Source organism: Sabethes cyaneus, chromosome 1, assembly GCF_943734655.1.
Source record: "Sabethes cyaneus chromosome 1, idSabCyanKW18_F2, whole genome shotgun sequence".
Taxonomy (NCBI): Eukaryota; Metazoa; Arthropoda; class Insecta; order Diptera; family Culicidae; genus Sabethes; species Sabethes cyaneus.
The window spans coordinates 152,062,321-152,087,253 of NC_071353.1; the positions used below are offsets into that span (position 1 = coordinate 152,062,321).

Here is a 24,933-nt window from a genome sequence, read left to right on the forward strand (position 1 = left end):
TAGTTTAAAAGTTATGCTTAAAAAACCTGTTTTGACAAGGTAATAATTATCGCCTGTTTCTTAGAGACGGCCAAACCGATTTATGCGCTATTAGTCTCATTTGAAAGATAATATATCCTAATAGATCACTATTGAATGATTTTTTGATTGGACGTTTAATTTGAAAGTTATGAGCAACCGTATACACCACACCAAAATTAACAATAATATATAATGATTTTAACCAAGATAAATTACCTAATCTCAATTATTTTAATATCATACGAGAGGTTTTGACGCTACGAATATATATGCAAAATTTCATAAGAATTGGTTTTACCGGTCAAAAGATATTAATCCTCGAACACTCGCGCCAACTTTTATAACACGGTTACTCGCGCGCACAATAGCCCCAAACCAAAGAAAACGTGTGCACTGGGGTTTTGACTGGGAAAACTTGGTTTTAGGTTTATCGAACCTTTGGAAGAGTTTCTTGAAATTGAAAGCTCTATCGTCTGGTGGAATTTAAATTTTGATTAATCCCCCTAAAAGTAAAATAAAAAAATATTTTTCTTCGTTGACATTGTGATGTGTTTTGCAAAGTTATAGAGCCTATTATTACAAGAAATTTTGCTAAAGACAGGAACCTTCTATCTCTGCAGCGAAGATAAAAAATCTTATTTATTGTATATGAATTTGTAAAATCAGTTTTTCTATTTTTGCTCTTTTTGTAATTTTTCATGTTGTAGTACATGTACAATGTACAAGTAGTAAAAATACACAACTTTGCTGAAATACCTGTATGTTTGCTTGTTTACGAACTGTAGAACTTTGATTATAAAGAATACCCTAATTTTGACTCCGAATTACTTGACTACCAGCAGACAGATACATTTTAAACATTTTACATTTGTTGATAGTTTTGCTGCATACATTTTCCCAACCAGGCTTGTTATTTCCTCACTCATTGTGCAAAAAGTGCAACTTTTTTTGTTCAACACAATGAGCAGAACTGCTTTCAGAAATGAGAAATAAATCCACACAATGAGAAACAGACTAAACACAATGAGAAAAACTGACGCGCAGAAAAACTTCTTAATGCGCTCTTTAAATGAGCAACTTTCGGTTTTGCTCCCGGTCCTCTCGGTAGCTACAGCAGTAAACGTGGAAACAAAACAACCGGTGCGCGTACAGCAACTATAGACTCAGAGGCGTCAAGACAATCAAAAGTCGTTATATTTTGAATCTTAGCGGAGAATTGCCTTTGTTTATAATGGGACTTTCCTGTTGGTACGCGTCAAGAAGCAAATGTATGGGAATTCAAATGTTGCCATATCTAAATAACATTTTTCGCACTGTTGCCGTTGTGACATGCCTAACCATATGATGCAGTTGCGTTCACGGGAAGCCAAACTCAACTGAATATACTAAATGTAAGAATCAACTGTAATGTAATGTAAGATTCAACTGCATTAATGGATTAATATTTTTCTGATGGCAATGACCGCTACTGACAATCGTCGTTTTTTCTCAACGCACTACCCATGTTAAAACTACCCGTAGTTGTCATACGTCAGCGCATCGCATCAACGTATTCAAAGTGTATTAACCAGGCATTCAATTTATCCTCTCAAACGCGCGATAATCTATGAATTTTGCCTACTACGAATAAAAACTGAACAAATGTGAAACGAGAATGTTTTATACCCATGTATAGTCGTTCGTGAGCATGGGCTACCAAGACTTTCATTTATCCCAAGGAATACACGATCATGATTTGTTTAATTTTTAAATTTTCGTAACACGAGCTTATCCTCTCTTTGTGTGAGAGGATAAAGCTGTATCAGCCTTTTTCCAGAGACGAAAATGCACAGGTTGCTATTGAATTTACCAAACAACCAGCCAACAAGAGAGTGAAATAAAACAACCGAGTTTATGTATTTGAGTATCACCATGGTTTTCTGTTATATACCTATTATTGCATTAGATTTTCGCGCCAAGTCTACCTGCGATATTTATTTATCATGCCTTTAGTGAGAGAGGATAAATGTTTTTCAGGGAAAAATGAAACGAAATATTATCAACTCTCTTTCTTTAGCGGAAAAATGTTTTTCTTCCGCTTTATACGAACAGATAACTACAACATCTAGTTGTCATGTGAGAAGAATGGGTGAGCGAAATACGTTTATCCTACATGTGAGTGAAAATTTTATTCCCTGGTATTAACATTCTCCTCAATGAGTAGCACAGTGTGCGGTTGCTCATACAACTGCGTTCAGCAAGAAAGAGCACAGTTAAAATGAAACGGAGCAGAATAAATCGCGTTGAAGACTGAGCACAGTTTGAATTTTTCTCTTCTCTTTTTTTCTTCTGAGGAGGTGCCATCCCTGTTCCCAACAATTTAAATTATTAATGCATTGAATAATTATGATATTTTGCTCACAATAAGTTTGTTGAAGAATAGGGTAACGACCCCAGAATTCGCCCCTTTTATCAAGTTTTTATGCTGTAAAATGAATAAATCACCATATTATTATAAAATCAGCCCTGAACTCAGACAAGTAGGACTATATATTAATATTCTATCTATTTTGGCTATTAGGAATCGCGAAAATTGAAATTTGATAGCAAAAAAGCCAATTTTGTGCAGGAACCTCTAGTACCACATTTCGCCCATAGCGATCCAAAATTCGTCCCCCATGTGACCCAGATTTCGCCCACTTGTTATTTGTTGCAAATTTCCCAAATAACCTCAATTATTTTGTTAGAATTGTTGTTACTATTATTTAACTTTAAGATTATGTCTATCCAGTGCTTAATATGGCAATCAATTTGTATCAGGAATTCGTTAAATGTTAATCTAAATTGAAATAAACTGATCATCATCACCTCCTGATACCTGATTCAGTAAAACTAAAAAACACAGAGAAGGTGGGTTTTTACTAAATGTTTATTTTCATTGCAGTAAAATAAGGCTTTTGACACTCGTCAAAGATATTTAAAATGAATAGTGCTTTTTCTGGTCCTTTGTTGATTACTTATATCATTGTTTAGTAATTTTTTGGGAAAGAGTAAATGTTTACTGTGAACAATAAAAAATTAGTTGAACTGGAAAATCTTGATATTCGGCTATATATATTGACTAATCGAAGGTGAGACTCGAGTCCACAACCTAACCTCTTCCCCAAGAAATAACTAAGCTTAACTGCTTAATATAGTCAATAAAAAGATGAAGAAAAAAAATTGTTTAGTAAATCACTGTCTGTAACTGGGTATGTCGGTTTACAGTATTAAATATTCCTGGTAACTGGTAAGCATACCCATCTTACCTACTCAACTAGGATATTTTTTGACATAACTTGGAATTCTTAACTAGCATTTTTGGTTAGACCGGGTTTGTAATGCTAAGCTATTAGAATTTTCATGATATTATCGAAATATTCTATTTTATCAACACGATTATTTCTTTGTTGTCTGCATTGCACATTAAATACTTTTCAAAGTTTTATTCATGACAGATTTATTCTCATGACAAGAAAAATTGTGATTTTTGAGAATATTATGCGCGTCTTATTAATTCGTGCGGTTTTAATCTTATTATCAATTTCGATGTCGATTATTGCTAATTCAACAGTTCGTTTGGTAGAAACCCCATTAGCCCATGTTTAGCAGGTAATTCTTTTGTTAGACGAATTCAAATGAAGATATGATGTGCTTTCTGCATCAAAATATTATTTATTCTTTACTTTTTACTCACCATTTTGATAAACATAAATCAGCGAACAAACTAATCGATTGTGACTTGCATTTGCTTATGTGTGGCATATTTGCATATATTTGATAGATGAGGGCGAAAACTGGTTCACGCAAGTAAGTTCGGCTAAGTATATACAGATTCGACCCGGGCGAATTTTGGAACTCATATGATTTACAATACCCAGTTTTCGCCCAGTGCATTTATGTTCTATTTTCAGCAGAATTGCGATAAAATATCAAAATAAAAGCACAATTATGAAATTTGAAACAGATATAACCAAAATGATGCGAAAAAAGTGCAAAGAGATACGATTTTCCATTACTTTTCCTCAATTTTATTTTTCGTGCTCGTTCTTGAAAATGGAAAAATCGCGTCTTAAATACATTACCTATTTTTCAAACCACATTAAATCATTAAAATACATAAAACAACACAACGAATTCTATTCAAATAACTGAAAACTGAGTTAAAATGAATATAAATTAAACTAACAACTTATATTTCAACTATATATTGAGTTAAATCACGGGAATACCAATGGGAGGGCGAATTGTGGGGTTCTTACCCTATACGTTAGTTAAACAACGATTTGTAACTTTATAACAATATGGCGTTGAAAAACCTACACGTGATGTATAAAATACAACAGCGTGAGTAACCGAAAGTTAATCAAAATTAATGAAAATTATTCAAGAAAACTCTATTGATGTGATTCAAATAGAATGGCATTACAGGAAACTATGCATAGTTCAAAAACCTATAAATTAGACCTTTACTAGACAATTCATACGCTAAAGGATAAGATTTCCTCTTACAACTTACTTTTATTTGCACTTACTCAGATTAATAACAACTTACTTATCCTTACTCAGCAATTTCATGAAAAAAGATCTATCAAAATTTAAGTGTTCCTATTTTGTTCAAATTTTCTAAACTTAATCAATTTTCAAAAATTTTATGTAAACCAACGCACTACGCAACGTTAACCGATAGATGAATTATGTTCAGAAGATGTGTCGATTTCTATCTCAAATAGCAAGTAAGACCGTATAACAAAGGTTCCTTTCACCACTAGGTGGATTAAATCGGGTTTTTCCCCTTGTAAGAGACCGTCTCCCTCTTTTGTCGACCCCCCGAATAGTTTGGTGTTTGTTCACAGAACCTGTTTGTTTTGGTCAAGTAACCCAAGTAACACACAAAACAAGTTAGAAAATAATCTTCATGGAAATTAGTCGTTTAAGAGTACTATAAGCGTACTTTGAAAACATGTGTCGTTATTATTAAGGTTTTGAGATGTTTTGTGATAACATGAATTTATTTGACAGCTCATATCAAATGAATAATGTTTGTTTTTGTCAACATGTCAATACGAAGTTTTTATTATGTCTCCATTACTAAATTTAAACTACTGGAAGAACAAGATGTAGCTTATGCTATAATAACGTTTTAAAATGGTATGAAATAACTTGATACAAACTTCTTTCAATTGTTGTTTCATTAGACTTCAATTTTTTGCGTTTTTCTGGTAATAGAGAAGTGCTGATGTATGTAACGTTATACTATTCTATAACAAGCTGTGTTGCTTGGGAAAGTTCATGCTATTTTATTCTGGCAATCTTAATTAGGGTAAAATAACTAATTTTGCAGCGATTAAATGTCCTGCAATCGGAATCTACATAAAGCTAACTTTCTTCAGACGAAAAAAGATCGATTTTATCGCAGCGGGTTCCAGAGTTAGTGATCAATACATCTCTGTATTTCTAGACAAGTAGGGTAAAATTCGTTTCATTTGGCCAAAACTGCTAGATAGGCACAGATACTTTTCTTTAGACATCAAAATATTGAATGCAGTCCAGCGGCATTTGAAGATATTGAGATAAAGGACTTTTTTTTGCAAAAAAAATCCCCACTGTGCAATGGTTGTACCGAACCATTTCATCCATCTATGGTCGTACCGAACCATATATTTTAGTCAACAATGATTTGGTTTACATGCTAACACCAACCACAAGCGGAACAATGAACAACGGAAAGAATCTGAACTGCCTTCCAATATGACGGCGTTATAGTAGCGAAGTCAGTCGCAGATTTTACCGACTTTTTTTTCGCACGCATTTCGGTAGCGTTTTCTCCAATGCCGCCACAAGTAACGTTACTCGTTTAACCGTTTCCAATTTCCTGTTCAACGTTACTAGCGATGTGGTAATCTCTGCTGGGAAACATTTGAAATCCACAACTGGATGCTGTCTAGCTGGCATTCTTTTCGTAGTCATGAAACGCTTTCTAAATACTCTTGGGTTACCGTTAAAGTTTTCGATATCTCATTGACGACGGAGGTTTTTTTTCTGAGTGCTGGAAGGATTCCATTGTTTTCCCTTTGCACAAAAAGGGGGTGTAAACGATCCTTTGCTGATTACCGTGGTATTGCTGCCTAAAGTGCGGTCTCTAAATATTTGAGCTAATTGGCTGGCCGGTGTTGATTTATGCCAAAGCGCTCGATGACAACCAATTTAATCGCCTTTACATCGTTTATCATCCGTGCAATGCCTAAAAAGGGAATCAAGTTGACGCCATTTGTACGGACTTTTCTGCAGCTTTCGACCATATAAATCACGAGATGTCACTAAATGTCTCCAAGTGCTTGGCCATCTTCTTCCTTTGGTTTCCAAAATGAAATTCATTGGTACTTTTTATGAGGGAGTGTTTTTGTGAAGAACGAACATGGGAAGAACTGGGAAAATGATATGTGAACTGTGAAAAATAATCGACTGTTTAGGTAAGATTTAAAGCCACAACTCTCAATCTCGCGTCGAGTGCGATTCCAATTACAGCACCGGCCAGTTTTCATTGGATTGAAGCGGTTCAGGGTAAATTTATTCGGTTTGCTCTGCGACTCCTACGCTGGCGCGACGCACGTAACCCAACGAGTTACGAAAACTGTTACAAGCTGATTAATTTAGAACCGCTGCTACGAAATGTTTGATTTTATTGTGTCTCGTGAAAGAAATAAGCGTTGTTAGTTTAGTGCATATGTTCATATGTTTTAATTAGATAGTTATCATTGAAATCACACTTTATCTCTAGACTATAATAAATAAATAAATTGATTTCGATCGGTAAATTATTAACTTTGTTCGTACCTAGTTATTTTACTTATCAAATATTGTACCGAACCATATACTTTATTCAACAATAAATGTACCAAAATATTTGATTTGTCTATGGTTCATCCGGACCATTCAATTCAGTGGCATACAGAACTACACTCAAGTCGCTTTTTACGCGAAGGATACGTTCCGCGTAAATCAAGATCGCGTAAATTCCAAAATTCGCGTAAAAAAACCGAAAATTCGCGTAAAAAAACTTCGTGGATTACGACACTACGCGAAAAAATAGTCTAAATGAGCACATCCGCGTGAATTGCAAAAATCGCGTAAAAAACCGCGTTAATTCCGTAATTCGCATGAAAAAACGGAAAATTGCGAAAAAAAAACCGCGTAAATTCCGAAATTCGTGTAAAAAAAATCGCGTAAAAAAGCCGCGTAAAAAGCGACTTTAGTGTATTTTATTTATCAATGCAATGGTTGTACCGTACAGTTTTAATTAAATGCCATGCAGAATCATTTTATTCATCAATGGTCGAACCGAACAATTTCATCCATCTATGGTCGTGCCGAACCATATACTTCATTGAACAATAATCGTACCGATTCATTTTACTTATCAATGATCGTACGTCGTACCGAATGCTTTAATTGATCTATGGTCGTACCGAATCATATACTTCATCACCAATGATTGTACCGAATCATTTCAGTTTGTGACCATATAGGCATGTTGTGGTAACCATGGGTCGGTAAATGGGTCATACGGAATCATATCTTTTAATTTAGCTATAGTCGCAACGCACCGAGCCATTTATATTCGAAGTTTGGAGCATCTGTGGACGAATCATTTGGACGAAATATTTCGTCGAAAGGGTTGAAAAAATGAGAGAAAGCAAGGAAATAAACAAGCATTATAAAAAAGCTACTTTACAAGTTCAGTCATTCAAGTTCAAGTATGGAGCATCCTATCCCTTTTTTTTGTTGTATGGACTCATCCCTGCGAGCCAGACCTTAGATCTATTGTGATATTGCCCGGATGTTTGTTGTAACGTGCACTACATTTTTTTTGCTGCTATCACTATTGAGTGAGCGATAAGATTATAAATATTTTATGCAGGTTTGCGCGTATTGGGTTTATCCTTCTTAAATGCTTACTCTACTTTACCCATCTCGCTCCACATGCCAGTGCTGTCCTCAATTATAGCTATTCCTAGCGCAGCTAAGCAGTGCATTCCCTATAAGAGTCATTTTTGCACTGTTAATAGACTTCTTCGGGATAATAGTGTATTCAACATTGAGAAAGGGTGGTGAGGGGCCCATGCTAGCGTCACTTTGACATTCGACCTGATTCTACTATGATTCCAACCCACGACCACGCGCTCGATAAAACAGACTCGAAGCAGACTGTCCAAACAAATAAATAACTAAACGGGAAAAAAGCGAAATATATTCGTTTCTATTTTTTCACAAATTTTGACAGTTCCTAATGTGATTTCTGTAGTGCGATAAAACTTTAAATTGCATTATTGCTGTCAAGCAAGAAGGGTTGTTCTTTATTATCAAGTAACTGGAAAACTTCACACTTTTTACGCAACGATTGAAAGCTGTTTTAAGCCTCAGAACACACAGCAAAAAGACGATGAAAAGATGACTAAATTAACGGACTAAAATACGATTAAAAGTCAACGAAAACATGGCGAACGACGACTAAAATACAACGAAAATAATATGGAAATACGACAGCGTCAAAAAAATGAGCATAAAAAACGGCAAAAAACGCAAGAAGACATTTTAAAAGCGTCAAAAGGCGACAAAACGTACAAAAAAGACAATGAAGAGATGACGAATATATGACAGACAGATATCAAAACGACGACGAAAATACAATATAAACTAAACGACGAGAAAATGGCAAAAAATACATGATGAAATTGAGAGAAAAGACGACAAAATTACGACCAAAAGATATCAAAACAACAACAAAAAAAAGTATTATTTTTATGCACAAAATATTTAGCCGAAAAATATGTCAAACGATGGTAAATAGACTAATAAAATATGACAGAAATACGACAAACCAGAACAAACAAATGGCAACGACAAGACCACAAGATGACACAAAAAACAACGAAAAGACAGCAAATAGATGACAAACAAACAACGAAAATATAGCGAAAATTGGAGGAAAACATGACGTAAAGGTGCGGTAAAGTAAAACAGCGGATTTTTCTTCAGCAAAGTCTGGCAACGCTGAGTCGAGGAGTAGCTTTACTAGCCAGTAGCGTCTGTCGCCCGCTCAGGGGCGGTTTTTCACGGGTTTACATTACTCAACCTAGCTAGACGCTGCTGGTCCAAATTAGGAGCGGCGCGCGACGGCGTCTGATCCGGGCTGAACGGCTGAATTAAGAAACGTGATGTCTCAGCACTAGAGCTAAGATTCAAACATACAGGAATCGGAACCACAGCATCGACCTAAGCGACGAAACAAGGATGATAAATGGAAACTCAAAGTTTTACCAAAGCAGTGACACTACCTTCCACCCGGGAACGGGCTTTGTAGCGTTGGGCAGAAATGTTAGATCGAGTGATAGATTGAACGGCGATCAACGAGAGCCTGGGCCTGGGCTCATAACCTCCTGGGTCCATGGACCTGTTGACAAATACGGAAAATACCTCTGTCACAATTCTATTTCACAAGCCAATTTTTCTCAGTACATGATGACTTAGGTCAACGTTAGGGTGATGCAAAAATCAATATTTCAAAAAAGTTCTTCAAAATTTAAATTCATATAATTGATATTTAAGCAAATGAAATCAAATCAAAACAATATGCACAAATAGTAATAGTAAGATACAGAAAAAGTATATAAAACGAGAAGTCGCACAGCTTGTTAAAAGAAACATGAATCGTCGGCTGTGATGAATCATTAATTAAATGACACAAATCTATTTCTGATATAATACTGGCTCTTAATTTTCTTTTCTCTTTTCTTTCCCTTCACCCGAACGACAGATATCAACCCGGTTGATCATCTTCCTGATGCTGGCGACCGCCGGAACCGGGCTGAACCGGCTCGGTTCGGTGCAAGCGATAGCGGTTACGACAACGGACGAAATGCTAGAATCGACGCACACAACTCTCCCGGTCGATGTACCGGAAACCGAAGCGGACGAACCGATGAGCGTGGTAAGTGAAAAATCCGACCTCTCCGAGGCGGAAACGAAGGATCCTAAGAAGCTAGAAATTATCAAACAAATTCGGAAGATTAACAACGATGGGTCGTATACTGTGGGCTATGAAGCGGAGGATGGGACGTTTAAGATCGAGAGTCGTGACGTCTTGGGTAATATCAAAGGAACCTATGGATATATTGACGAAAATGGTGACATTCAGCGGGTGTCGTATAACGCACATAATAGCACGGGAATCAAGGGAACCCAACCGGCACCTGTCACGGAAGATGTCGTTCACATTCCACCGAAGTTCAACAGAAGCCACATCGGAGCTCCGACGACTCGACGACCTGCGTCGTACCATTCAACCTCCACCGTCACACCTCAGCGGACCAGCGTTATTCAGACCATCCCACGCAAGCGACCACATCCGACTTCCACAACGGAACGACCTGCCATGACGCGAATGACGGAAACTTCCACTTCCTCTTCAGAAGCAACCATGGCCTCCAGCCAAAGTTCGTCGGTTCAAACACCCAAACCGTTGCTGATCATCCGTCCAACTCCCTTACCGCTGATGGCGAAAACAATCGAACAACTTGCACGACCTGAGAAACTCGAGAGTAGCGATCACATCACACGGATCTACTCGAAATCCGTAACGCCAAGACAGCGCGAGCTGGAGAGAAAACCTCTGCGAGGTAATTTTCTGCGAAGACAACTGCCCCAAGATTCGGGAGAACAGTACGAGGCTCAGCAGCAGATCGTTTATGGACAATCCGCTGGGGAAGAGATTGCCAACCTGTTTTCAGCGACCCCACCTGGCCTGAGGCCGATCTACACGACAACACCGGTTCCTCGAATTCCCGTGGCAGTGCTGGCGGCTCGACAGCGCGCTGCGCAACTTCAGAATCTTTTAACCAGTGAACGACCGGAGACTACAACCGAGCGAGTGTATGCTAAACCCCCCCGTAAGCAGCAAGAACCTGCTCCGGTGATGTACGAACCAGCTACGGAGCCTACCTCGGAGAATAGTTACGTAACCGATACGCCTGGATCTGCTGTGCAGATCCCGGCTAATTCGAACCGTGAAGTGACCGAGACAGCTGAAGACGAACGACGGGTTTATCGGCAGAGACCGATAGAATTTCGACCGCGTGAAAGTTACCGATATTTACCGGCTCAAGATCGTCCCGAGCGATATCGCGTACCACTGGGTGTTCCTCCTCATGCCCGCGGGTTTCCTGCCGCTGAGGCTTCCTTCTATCGGGATCCATCCGGTCGTGGACCGGTACCTATCAACCCAGAGAACTACCCTTCGGACGACGAAGACAACAGCATAGCTTACCGGCAACAACGAAGACCACAAGGTCCGCCACCACCACCGCACTACATTCAGAATCAACAGGAAGCACCAACCGCTAACAGTGTTCCCAACGCACACAGTTACCCGCAACAATCGTACCCGGTACCGTACTCCTACAACCCTTACCGCAACCCTTACCAGGCCCCAGTAAGTCCATACTACGACTTCCCGGAACGTCCTCTAACAACCAGGGACTTCGAACGAATCCTCCAACTGCTAATCTATCGTCATCAGCAAGTACAACAACTTCAAGCATACCGTTTCGGAGGCTACACCAATCCCTACTACGGTGGTCCATCCTTAGCACCACCATTCATTCCCGGTCCCTTCGGAGCCGCCGGAGGCGGCTATCCAGCGCAAATCCCACGACCACCGTTTTTCAACGGCGGAGCCGGCTACTTCGATCCACGCTATCAAAACCCGTTGTACAGTCCTTCGACGGGAACCCGTCAGTATTCTGCAGCAGCCGGACAACAGCAAGCCGCAGCCGAGTACCCCGGTCCGGAACAGCAAGGCTACCAGCTACAACGACGTCGCCAGCAGCCACAACCACAACAGCATCAGCCTCAGTTCGCACCACGAATCGATCACCATCAGGATCACCATTACCAGGGCACTCAACCGGAGCTGATTCCACCGGAGGTGCGGGAAGATCTGCTCTACCGAATGCTGATGCTGGCGATTCAGCAGGATCCGTCGACGTCGTTCCTTGTCGGTGGTGCTGCTGCTGGTGGCGGTGGCGCTGTTGGTGTACCGGGTGTGGGCAGCGGCTTCTCGACGGGACTCGTCCCTGCCGGATCGGTGCCACGGCCGCAGACCACGTCCGCCACGTCGCCCGGCTACAGCAAGAAACCGGTGCGGAGTGTGCAGATCCTAGGCGAGGAGTGAGTCAGCAGCCAGCAGCGGTTCAGAAGAAGACTGTAAGTGTAAGTGAGTAGTAGAAACTAGCGTAATGTTTTTTGTTTCGTTTTCGTTTCCGTTCCGTTTGTTTTCAATTCAAGTTTTGTTGTTTGTTGACAGACCTCTGTGTAGATAGTGTTATTTTTTCTGTGTTCTCTGTTCGTTCTTTTCTTGTTCTGTTTACATGTCGTAGAGTAGTGAGAGATTGTTAGATTTTAGGAAGAAATTAAAGTCCAAAGATATTCGATCGAACATGAATAATGGCTTTCTTCTTTGAAGGAAATACATCAGAGTAGGCTGATGGCTTTGAAGCGTTGAATGACGTTAGCGATTGGACAAGGTAAGTATAAAAGAGAAACCATTCACATGTCCCAATATTTACATTAGATGCGAATGTTCTGTTTTTCGAGTGTTGAACGAGAACTTTAAAGAAAATTAAAGTATCTGGTAATTCGATTCAAACATAGCTGCTTTATGTTCAGTAGTCAACCATTTGAATTCCGTCAAGAGGCCCACTATTCTTTATATCCTCTTGAAGAGTCATGGCAGAAGTTCAAGTAGGTTTAATCACTCTACTGAAAGCAGTAATAAATTCTACGTTATTACGCCCCACTTATAGTAACTTATAGTTTTTAAACATTTCGATTTTCATAAATTTAACTTTTGAAATCCTCAAATTTTGGAACATTTTCCTATTCTGCGTTTTATTTTTATAAATGTTAGATTTTACGATTTTAAGGTAAAAAACTTTTGGACTTTTCTAGTAAATATTCGAAGTTGTCTAATTGTTTTCCGACTTTTGGCATTCATCTTTCTATTTTGATAATTTTATTTTTCGATTTCTCGAATCTCTTTCTTTTCAATTTTTCGGCTTCAAATATCAACGTTTTACTGTTTTTGTTTATCTTCAGGTTTTTCATCAATATTTTCTGAATTTTTGAATTATGACCTTTTCTACTTCTCGATTTTTGGTATTTAAATTTTTTGAATTTCACCGCTTTTTTGCAGTTTTTCTGCTTCTGTACTTCTAAACCTTTTGACTCTCCTACTTACCGTTCATTCGACTGTTAGGTTTTTGACTTTTAGATTCAGCAAGTCTTCGGTCTATTCTTCGTTTTCTATTTTTCAAATTGTTTATTCTTTGTTGTGACCGGTTTTCAGACCTTTCCTCATTTTCGAAACATCAAAACGTGAGCATTTCCACTGTTATAATTTTCAGAGCTCTAAATCTTCAGAGTTCTACGACTTTTTGATTTAAACATGTTTTAGACTTTTACTCTTTGCGCTCTTAATGAATATTCGACTTTTTGACTTCCTGATTTTCTGCTTTTCGGCCTCTCAATACAAATAATTCTGAAGTTGTTCTGAATTGCATATTATTTATGGTTCGTTTTTTAATATCAGCGGGCCACTAGGGAAGGGCTGGTACCGAATGGCCGAAACACAAATGGCCGAAATCCAAATGGCCGAATTCTAACAACAGTCACAGAAGGCCGAATTTTGCCGGAATGCCTAAATTAACAAAATTTTTATTGCTCAGTTTGTGAGACTTTACACATTTTGAATAAATTTTTTCATCTATTTCTCTCCGCGAATTTGATCCCCCAGAAAAACCTTTAAAATTTTCCCCTCTATTGCCTTTTGTTCCACTCACAGCTCTGTGATGATCCGCATCATTGATTAATGAAGGCCGAATATGACGTTCGGCCATTCGTGTTTCAGCCTTTTGCGATTCGGCTATTCAGGATTCGGCCATTTGTGATTCAGCTGTTCGTGATTCGGCCGTTAGATACTTTATGCCATTTGTTATTTCGGTCATTTGTGTTTCGGCCATTCGTGATTCGGCCATTTGTAGGTAATCCACTAGAGAACACTAGTTTAACGAGTACTCAACAACTAATTCTTTGTATTCTTCGATTTTCCATCTTTTCAACTTTTCAAGTATCATGCCCTTCGACTGATTACTTTTTTGCTCAACACCTTTTCGGTTTTCGAGTTTTCGTTTTCAGTGCTGTTGAAGTGTCAAGGGTTCGAATTTTAAACTTTACGACTTTCCAGCGTTCATAGTTTTCAGCTTTGTTTTTCACGATATTGCCGTTCGATTTTTCAACCTTCCAACTTGCCGCACCATATTTCGTTTTTTTTTTCAAGTTTTTGCAATCCAGTTGTCCAATCAATTTTTCCAGTTTTCTACCTTTCTACTTGAGTATTTTCAACAATGATCGTACAAAGCCATTTTATTTATCAATGGTTGTATCAAGCAACTTCATTCGTCTAATGGTATTACCAATCCATAGCTTTCCATTAAACTACGATCGTATCGAACAATACACTTCATTCAATAATGATCGCATCGAATCATTCCACCTATAAATGGTCGTACCAAACCTTTTAATTCATCAATGGTCGTACCGAACCATATATTCGATTCACCAATTAAGTTTCCGAATCTTCTTACTTATGGTTGTACCGAACCATTTAGTTCATCTATGGTCGTACCGAACCAGTTACTTCATTCCATAATGAACGTACCGGAACTTTTGCTCATATTTGGTGGTATCAAAGTTTTTTTTCACACAACTAGCTCAACGTATGGATATATGGATAAAATATTTCAAGTTTACTCATTCAAGTTCAATTTCTTTTCCTTTCTGGCATAATAAATCATGATACAACAAGAGAATTGAACAAAAAGTCTGCAAAATTTCACAAAAAAACCAAGGAAATCATCCAATATTACGACGAAATCATACAACGTCTCAATATCTGCAGTTTACTTGACGTGGTTCGAAATCTATAAGTCCACATTGACGGCGAACCAAAGAAACAATTCTTTTTTCCCTTTTGTTCCCGTCAGCGGACGCGGCGGAATGACGCTGACGAAGATCAGCGAACTATGACCATTCGCCTTCTTTCCGATTCCAATTTTACATTTACCGTAACACACTACACATAATGGCGGAGATAAGCACATGACTGCAAGAGACGACATACGACACACACTTCTCACTCTCGTTATCATCGGCAGTTTTTTGGCCTAATCGAAGTGAAGAGTTTTTATTTTCACTTACACACTTTTGAGATATTCCAAATATGGCACGGAAAAACGTATTCCGAATGTAAAAAAGACAACCAATCCCGAAAAAAAATACGAATTTCATAGTCTTGGCACTATTTTTTGCTCGTTAGTGGCATGATTTCTTGGACAATTCCTTTGCAGATAATACAAGAAACAAATTTTAAACTCTTTATTTTTCAAATTTTCGGACCTTTCGTAGTTTCGAACAATTTTAAAATAGCAGAATTCAATGGAATTGCTCCAAATTTTTTTCGATTATCCGTGCATTCTGCTTAGACGCTCGAAAATAATCTATAATTATTCTGAACTAACTGATTGCCCGGTCTTACTCGGAGCTCCTTTGTCTCTCAGCTACTTGTATATTTGTTATTGTAACGAAAATTCGAAAATGCAAGAAACAAAACCCTTTTTCTTCATTTAAATGCATCTACATTTTGTCAGCTCCCCCTCCGGCAGCCCCCAACGACTTGTAAATCTGTTTTCTTTTCGGTAATCCCTATTAAGCGAAACAAAACCTTTTTTACATTTTTGACCCTCCGTCTTGTTAATGGCCACCATATCCCCCCCCCCTTTCAGAAATCCCTTCTTGTCGTCCTGCCACTAGTTTATTTGTTAAATGTACAAATTCTATCGTTCCAATTGTAAGAGAAACGCGACCTCTTTTACTTATTTAAATCTCCCCTCCTTATTAGCGACCATCCTCCTTTTGTTAACCCCTTGCGAGGATTCTTTTATGTCAAGGAATATATGTGGCAAGTTGGACGAAGAACCGTCCCGACGTTTCGGAGTTATGGCACAACATACATTAATACTAACGTTCCACTGCGCAACAACCCCCCTCCCCCCACCCCTGCTAGGTCTGTCCTAGTTAACTCCCCCTTCTGTCACGTAGCCAATTATGCATATGTTTGCTATCTGAAAATACCCACTCCTAATAATCCGAATCCTAATCCGAATGCTTCGCTTCTCTTCTTTTCGATTATTCGATATCTCGACATTTGGATTGTTTCACTTTTTGCTTCACGATTTTTCGCTCTTCGAACTTTCAGTTTTTTCACTATATAACCTTTCAAGTTTTCGTCTCTACGACTGTGCTTTTAAACTCGACCTTTCCGACTTTTTTACCTTACAAATTGTCAACTCTTCGCTTTTCAATTATAAGACTCTGACTCTAGAACAAGTTCCAAATGTTTGACTTTTCTCCTTAATGATTTTTTTGATTTTCCTATATTTTTTCCATTCAACTTTCACCCTCTTTTCTTTACAACTCTTCTCGTTTACACTTCTAGGGTTTTCAACTGTTAGACTCGCTTTCCGTCTTTACAACTAGATTTTTTTTTTACTTTTCAACTTTTTGAATTTTCCGCTTTTTGACCGCTCCTGCATTGAATGTCAAAACTTAACTGTGCCCTTCAGAAAGTTGTACCCATTAGCCGTCATTATCGTTAGATACTTTTTTGTCTTTTAACTTCTCTACTTTCGACTCTGGACTATTCAATTTCATCTGTTTAGATTTACCGTTTTAAGCCGTCTTTATTGTCATTTTTTGACTATTTTTCGGTGTCTTATTGCCGTTTTTGTTATCTTTTGTGTTGTTGGTTTTGGTTCTGTTTTATCGCCTTTTTGTCATCTTTTTTGTCGTCTTTGAATCATCATTTCGGAGTATTTATCACGCTTTTGTCAATCAAGTTTTGGTGGCTTTTTTTGTCATCTTTTCGCTATCCTCTTGACTGTTCTTTCGTCTCTCAGACATATTTTTGTCGTGTTTACATCGTCTTTCGTCGCCAATTTGGTTTCTTCGACGTCTTTTTAGTATCTTTCCGGCGACTCTATAACATTTTCAGTGGTCTTTTTGTCGTCAATTGTCATCTTTTATAGCGTTATTGATAGTGTTTTTGGCATTTTCATTGCCTTTTTTGGCATTGTCGCCATTTTCTCAGTGTCTTTTTGCGGTTTATTTGCTGTTTAATTTTTTCATCGTTTTTTTTCGTATTGTAATCGTTTTTTTTGCTGTCTTTAAGTATCATTTCGGGGCATTTCTGTTAGCTTTTTGTCGAATTATTTTGTTACCTTTTCGTTACCCTTTCCTTGTCCTTTCGCTGTCATTTCTTCCTGCTTTCGTGGTTTTTGTGTACGAAAAGGTAGCTTTTTGATGTAACTTCGTCGTCTTTTTACCTTCATTTCCTTACTACCTTTTCGTCGTCATATTTATTATGTTTGTCACTTTTAAGCGTTTTTCGACCTCTTTCGTGTTTTACTTAATTTTTTTGGCTGTTCTATCTTCGTTTTGGTGTTCGTATCTTTTCACATGACTCTTTGGTGCTCTTCTGTCATATATTTACCGTCTTTTTGTCACATTTAATCATCTGTTAATGTTTTACCACCATTTTCAATATCTCTTACGTTTTTGTCGCTTTTTTTTTGCATTTCTTGTCGCTGTTGTCCAGTATCTTTCTGCCGTTTTCACCATCTTTTTTGTTACTATTTTGACTTTCTTTTCGCTGACCTCTCGTCGGCTGTTAGTCCTGTTTTCGTCGCTTTTTCGTTGTCTTTTTGCTGTTCTTTCGCTGTATCTTCATGTGTTTCAGCATCTTTTTGACGTAGTTTTCTTTTTGGATTTTTGTCACTGTTTGGTATCTTTTTGTCGTCTTTCCATCAGCCTTTTGTCGGCGTTTTATCACATTGTTGTGGTATTTTCTTCGTATTTTTTGGTCCTTTAACTTCGTCTTTTCGTCTTGAAGATGACGAACTTTTTTGGTATTGGTTTTGTGCAGCGTATTTTTACTGTTTGTGTTATTTTTAATATCTTTTCGCCGTCTTTTATCGTTTTTTTGTGGTTTCGTTAAATTTGATTTGCGTCATTTTTTCATCGTCTTTTTGTCTTCTTTTTGTTGTTTTCTCATCGTCTCTTTTAATAATGTTTTTCGCTATTTTTGGCGGATTTTCGATGTTTTTTACCGTTTTGGCAGTTTTTTGTTGCTATTTTGAATGGTGGTGTCTTTCCGTGTTACTTTCATCGTATTTTTGTCATTTTTAACGTTTTTTTGACGCTTTTTGGCATTTGTTGTTTTCTATGGTGTCTTCCTGCTTTTTTGTTATCGTTTTTATCGCTGTTTAGCTTTCTTTGATCGATTTTGCGTTATTGTTCATCGTCTTTCCGTCATCTTTCTATCGTCTTTTGTCGTCTTTCCTTCATCTTTTTATTGTCTTTTTGTCGTCGTTTCATAGCATTTTTGGAGGTTTTGTCATTTTGTCATTTTGTCATTTTTTTTCTAGGCATTTTCGTCATCTTTTCACTACTCTTTCGTCGTCTCTTGGTGTTGCTTTTTAGCGCTATTTCGCCGTCTCTCCATGGTATTCTTTTCGAGTTTTCATTGTTTTTTGGCTTCTTCTGGGTATTTTTTTGTTTCTCTTTCTAGTATCTTTTAAGTATCAAACATTTGAACGTCTTTCAAGTTCTTCTGTCCTTGTTTGATATCTTGTTGTTGTCTTTCCAACGCCATTTTGTGGCTTTTTCATTGGATTTGTGTTGTACTGTCTCCGTATTCTTCGGCCTCGTTTTTGATAATTTACCTTTATATCCAACTTTACATACTTAGTTTTTCCAAAATTGGTGCAACCTAATTTTTGGAAAGGGCTCATTTTGTTCTCATTTTTTTTATAAAAAATATAACTCGAAAAGAGATTTAATGGGAAAAAGTTTTTCTAACAAAAACTTTTGCAGGTACCGAAAAAAAGGTATTTTGGTTAAAGCCCTGGGTACGATACGACCAGAGCTGAAATAAATGGTTTGGTACGACCATTGATAAGTAAGAAGATTCGGTATGTTCATTGGTGAATCAAGTACACGGTTAGGTGCAACCATAGATGAATTAAATGGTTTGGTACGACCATTTAAATGTAAAATGATTCGGTGCGTTTTTCATGAAGTACCCTTACCAGTAGATTGTATTCCTAACGGTGTCGATTTCAAACGAATTTTAAATTTGCAATTGCGTGAAACTATTGTACCTTCTGGGCGATCAGCTACAGGGATTAACCTTCATCACAAACTCTGTCGCAGTTTCGTCAAGAAGAGCCATCTTCAGGACTTCGTTAACTTGGAAGATACTAGTTGAATGTATCACAAAGTCGGGTTTTGTCCTAAAATAAGTAGAGTAACGTGGGGTGTTTGAGTTGCTTGGAGTCATTCTCAATAAATTGATTTTTTTTTAATTTTTGACTTCAAAACTTTGAAATTTAATTCTCCATCTTTTCAACTTTTCACTATTTGACTCCGTGTCGATTAATTGTGTTTGACTTTTCGACGTTTCGAAAATTTAGTTAATTAATAAAAAAAATAGACAAGAAAACCTTAAAAGTAAAATAATTGCGAATTCAACAAGTCAAATTGAGAGAACATTAAGCTGGAAAATAAACAGTTGACACATCGAAGGAGTTAAAAAGATCAGCATCCAAGAAAAATGTTACGATTCTCGGACATTTCGATTTTCCTCTTCGGTGTTCCGCTTGGCAATTTTCGACTTGGCAAGTTTTCGGTTTTGAACTTACAACTTTACTGTCTTTTGTCTTTTCAGCTTCCAGTTCAGAGTCCAGTTGAAATTTCCAATTTTTGACCTTTCAACTTTGTTTTTTTTCTTCACGTTTAATACGCTTTCGTCACTGTTTTTCGACTTTATGGCTTTTAATTTTTTCGACCTCAGAAGTTTTCAAAAAATGTAAACTTATCGAAACATATTGAGAAATTGCATTAAAAATAAAATCAGTCTATGGAAGGAGCTCCTGATGAGTTTGTCCGCTAGCCTCAGACATACTTGAATCCTCAGTTCCCCATAGAATTGTCACTGAACGGGAACCCGTAATTTCTGTTATTAGTCGGATGTTCCACAGGGAAGTAAGTTGGGATCATTGCTTTTCCTCCTAGACGTTTCTGAAACGACGCTTTGTGGTCCCACTGGGATGCGAAGGATTGAAAAATAATATTTGCTTTGCGATCGGTAAGGAATACAAATATGTAATAACTTTTGTAAAAATGCAATATTAATATTGAATATCTATTAGTTAGCATAGTTAGATCGCAGATTAATAGCAGATAGTAACTACGTAATCGCGGAGTTCTCATTTATTTATGCATTTAGTCTTAGTCTTCTAAATCTTCTTCCTTGTTCCAATAAAATAACTAAACTAAGAGAATGAAAGTAAAAGGGATCGATCGAGCAAAACAAAGAAACACAACCTTAATTAATTAAACTCATCGAACAAATAAAGCAGTCAAACTGTATCACGGCTGAGTCTTACCCAGGTAGTCAGATACTACCGGACCGGACTGGGTGAGTAAAATTTACCCATTAAGGTTGCGATAGGGCCAGTTGCAAGCAACGCGCCCGTGCGCGCGTGGGGCTTTTCTTTTCCTGCCTACCTTTAGAGACCTCTAGAGAAGCAATCGGCCAACACAAATTGTGCTGCGGCTTAAGTCTTACAAACATATGTACGTGAAGCTAACAATCGACTACTTACTTTACACTATAGATAACGTATAAATTTCCAGTCTCCCGCAGTCGGTCCAATTGTGGGAAAACTTTAATTGCGATTTGTCCATTATTCTGAGCAAGGGCTGCTTGCGGGTTTTTCGTTCCGCGCGATTTGCATGCGGCGGTTCTTGTCGACAACGGCGGAGGGAGTACCCAACGCAAGATCGGATTGTTTCACGCGTTTTACCCGTTGACAGTTTGTGCCCGTGGCACTTGCACAATCGCCACTACTCTCGGGTTGGTCATTAAAAGTTTTCCCCCAACCCGAACCAACAATTTCTTTAGCTCCAGACGGTTGCAACCGGATTTATGGTTCGAAAAGGACCATTCGCCATTCTCTTCCGGCAGCAGCGATTTGATTGACCAAATGATATCGCCTCAACCTCGAGGGGGGGTTGTTCTAAACCGTCCGAAATGTCCCTGCTGTCAATTGGCGATAAATCGTCGGGGCATTGCGAGATCATTTTGTCTACCCCTTTCGAAGGCTGTGGGAGTTTTTCCCACCCAACCAGTAGAATTTCATAATTTTGACGAGCACTTCTGCTGTGCTGCGTTGTCGGTCGGTCGGTCGGCCGGGGATTGTTTTCCGCGTACACTCACTCACTCCGTTAGGTCGGTCGGTGGACAGACGGACAGCAATCTGTCCTTCTGCGTTACACTATGTAAGAGATGGGACAGATTTTGTTTTCTTACGCTTCTAGATTTTATCGTCTGCTGCTGCTGCGGGCACTGCATCCATTGCAATGGTAAGTTTTGGTGTGAAATTCTCTACCCCCGACCTCCCGCGACTGTGACACGCAGCACGGCACCGGCTGTGGTGAGGCACAATTGTTTGGTGACCACACCACCGTCACCTCGTGTGGGACGCACTAAGTACTGACCGGCTGGCTGGCTGATTGGTGCAAGTTTCACATGATTTGAATTTTCCTTGCATCATACGAATAACATTTATTGTAGGCAGGTAGGACTGTTTTTGACGCGGAAATCATACTCGGCTCTACCGAGGCGTTTGCAATCATGTTGCATTTAAAGTTTTATGCGAATTGTTTGGTCAATTTTGAATTTATATGTTGACGGATTAAGCTATTGTAACGCTAGGTTCTCAAGGAATGATTGATGCCGTAGGCATCATGTTTACTGTAATTAGTGATGTCTTCTAAAGTTTTTTTTAGTTTAATTTTTTTTACATTAATTTTAATTTTTTTAACCAAATCATACCTGGGAGATGAGAAGATACAAAAAACTATACAAAAACTGCCAAAAAGAATCCGAATTCTATCCAACTCTAGGTAACAATTTGTCACCAAAACTTTGAAAAAAGCTGCAACTGTTTGGACAAATTGGACTTTTTTCGGTGCTAATTGAAAGGTGATTTTGCATTTCTGGGAGGAATAAAAAATATGAAATACAGCCGCAATTATTCTAAGAGCGAGTAATATTATCCTGGTTTATAATCCGAATGTCCAAGTCTTCAGTGGGTGTATTGTGTTATCGTGTGTTTGTTTTATGGGAAGTTCTTTCCTAGGAAATTCTATACTATTCACTCAAGTTGATTGTGGGATCAGAAAAGCACAATGACAGGCTGGTTAAAAATACATAGAAAATAGTGACTACGAATTTTGAATCAACCCGCCATAATGCAAAACAAAGTGGAAGGTTGCATCAGAGACCCTACCGCCTATTAACATAGGACCACACAGAGCTGTTATTTATCAATCTACTTTTACTACGTTTTTCGGGTGCAGTTTATGATACGAAAAATAAATGATTACATAACGGAAAGTGGATTAACCATTGGTTATGTGAGAACCTTAGTAATATGTTTTCCTTCTACAAAAACTAACATTAAGGTGAAGTTAGTCGTCATTGATGCTGCAAATTTCAAAAGCAGCTTTTTTGTTTGAAACATGATTTTTGTTTGTTCATGAAAATATATACACTGTGTTCAGATTGGCAAGAAGAATGCATTGAATACATTTCAATAGACAAAACCCCGCTTTTGGGCCCACAAACTGCTTCCGAAATGGGGCTCTTCGACGAAAATTTAATGACTGCTAATTTCCCGTTAACCGATCAAAAAAGATACCGTCATCCGGGGATACTTGCAACGCCGGGGTTACTTGCAACACTTCTGCGTATCGCGCTTTTGACAGTTCTAATGCATTTAATTGTTAACATAACCATTTGTAAGCAATGCCGTTTTAAAGAAAGGACGTTTACCTATTGTTTAGTTAAGTTTAATCCATTATATCATTGTTTTGCTTGTTTTTATACGATTGGAAAGTAAGATCACTTTCAGAGTATGAAAAATTGATGTGCTAAGTTGCGTCAGTTCATTGACATGAAATTATTTTTTATCGGTTAGTTCCTGTACACAATTAGTGCATGATATAAGCTAACAAATAGCAACTTTGAGCTTTGTTTACATTTTGAACTTGGAGAAGAAACGATGAATACGTGTTGTAAGTTCCAATATGGTGCGGCTTGCAGTTTTTGTAAAAAGGAAAATTATCGTAATAGACAGTATGTACAAAGTAATTTTGCATCTGTACGATGTTATTCTGTCTACTGTCATCTCCAGAAAAATTAAAACTGTGAAAATTCCACGTGCCGTGAAACGGCAATTTGAAGTTTGCCGACATGCTGCATTTTCACCGAATATCTTTAAAAAAGCGATAGTCGAAATTGAGAAACAAAATATGCTTCCAGTATTTCTTATTTTACTAGAAATACACTCAAAATATCTAAAAATAGTCATTCGCGGTTTAAAATCATATTTAAAATCATAAGAAATGCAAAACCAGAAAGTGTTGCTTGTAACCCCGTTTACTGGCTAACTTGCAACGCCCCTATTTTCGGTTCATTCTACAGATTCATTTTGTTGATATTTTTTCTCATAATTATAAATCAAAAGTACTGACCACTATACAAGTTTTGGATCCTTACCCTTGGACCTAAACGGTACACTTCGAAAGTTACGGTACAGTTCAAAAGTGTTGCAAGTATCCCCGTATGACGGTACTCATTTCATTTCAAGAATTACCAGTGTAAAAGCCGACCTTCGACATATCAATCCCCGACTTGTCGACCTGTTTCTTATTCCGGAAAGGACCCTCACTCCGCAGCTAGTCCAGCAAACTGGTCTTCCCGATACCCTGCACACCCACCACCATCAGTTTCATCCGAGCGTACGGCCGGGCATCCTCGTACACCGACTTCAAATACCCGATAATATCCATGGTTTTGTACTTCTTACTATCGATCATCGACCGCAGCGGATCCTGCAGCGAACACCCACGGGTATTCAAATTCAACAGCCGCGAAAGCAGACCCATATGGGGCGGTAGCTCCGTTACGTCCATGTTTCCACTGATGTTCAGCACGCTCAGGTTGGTCAGTTCGTGAATCGAGGGGGGAATCTCCTTCAGCGAGTTGTTACTAACATCCAACATCAAAAGGTTCGGGAAAATCAGCCTGGATTTGGCGACCCCAATCAAACTCCACTCGGCATCTTCCGATTCCCCCAGGGTGGTTACATCGTCCGTTGAAAGCTGGATTCGCGTGAGCGAATTGTCCGCTAGGACCAACGTACGCAGGTGGCGCCTGTGAACGCAAACGCTCTTTAGGACGGCCGTCCGGAGGGAGGTTATGTTGTTCGAGCTGGTTGAGGACTTCACGACGGTCACCTCGTTGGCGTACGGCGTCCCGGTGCTTCCGGAAGCGCTGCTTCCGCTGCTGACTAGCGAACTTTTGCTGGAGTTCTTCTTCGGTTCCTGCGGGTTGTAGCACATTAGGAGCGGATCGGAGGCGGCGATCCGCGGCAAACTGGGCCAGCAGCTGATCTCGTTGTGGCCGAGATCGAACTGCTTCAGCGAAGCAGGATAGCTGGTGACGTGACCCATCGAGCGGAGGCTGTTGTAGGACATGTTCAAGCGGGTGAGGTTAACGGCCAGGCAGGGTAGGGCCAGTGGAATGCTGGTGAAGAGATTGTTTGCGAGGTTTAGAGCGCTCAGCTGCGAGACGGTGTGGTCGTTCTTCGA

General features: G+C 38.6%; 1 protein-coding gene across 1 annotated transcript; it reads left to right on the forward strand.

Moving 5' to 3' along the window:
* The first annotated feature begins 2,145 nt into the window (after window positions 1–2,145).
* Window positions 2,146–12,271, forward strand: LOC128732316 (uncharacterized). The gene is made up of 2 exons (XM_053825561.1): window positions 2,146–2,175; window positions 9,857–12,271. The coding sequence occupies exons 1-2, from the start codon at window positions 2,146–2,148 to the stop codon at window positions 12,269–12,271; spliced, it is 2,445 nt and encodes an 814-aa protein (XP_053681536.1).
* The last annotated feature ends 12,662 nt before the right edge of the window (window positions 12,272–24,933 follow it).

Excerpts from the sequence above, each read along its gene's own strand:
- LOC128732316 (XM_053825561.1), top strand. The coding sequence starts at position 2,146 with ATGGGTGAGCGAAATACGTTTATCCTACAT. Across the intron at positions 2,176-9,856 it reads GAAATACGTTTATCCTACAT|ATATCAACCCGGTTGATCAT; the intron begins GTGAGTGAAAAT and ends CCCGAACGACAG.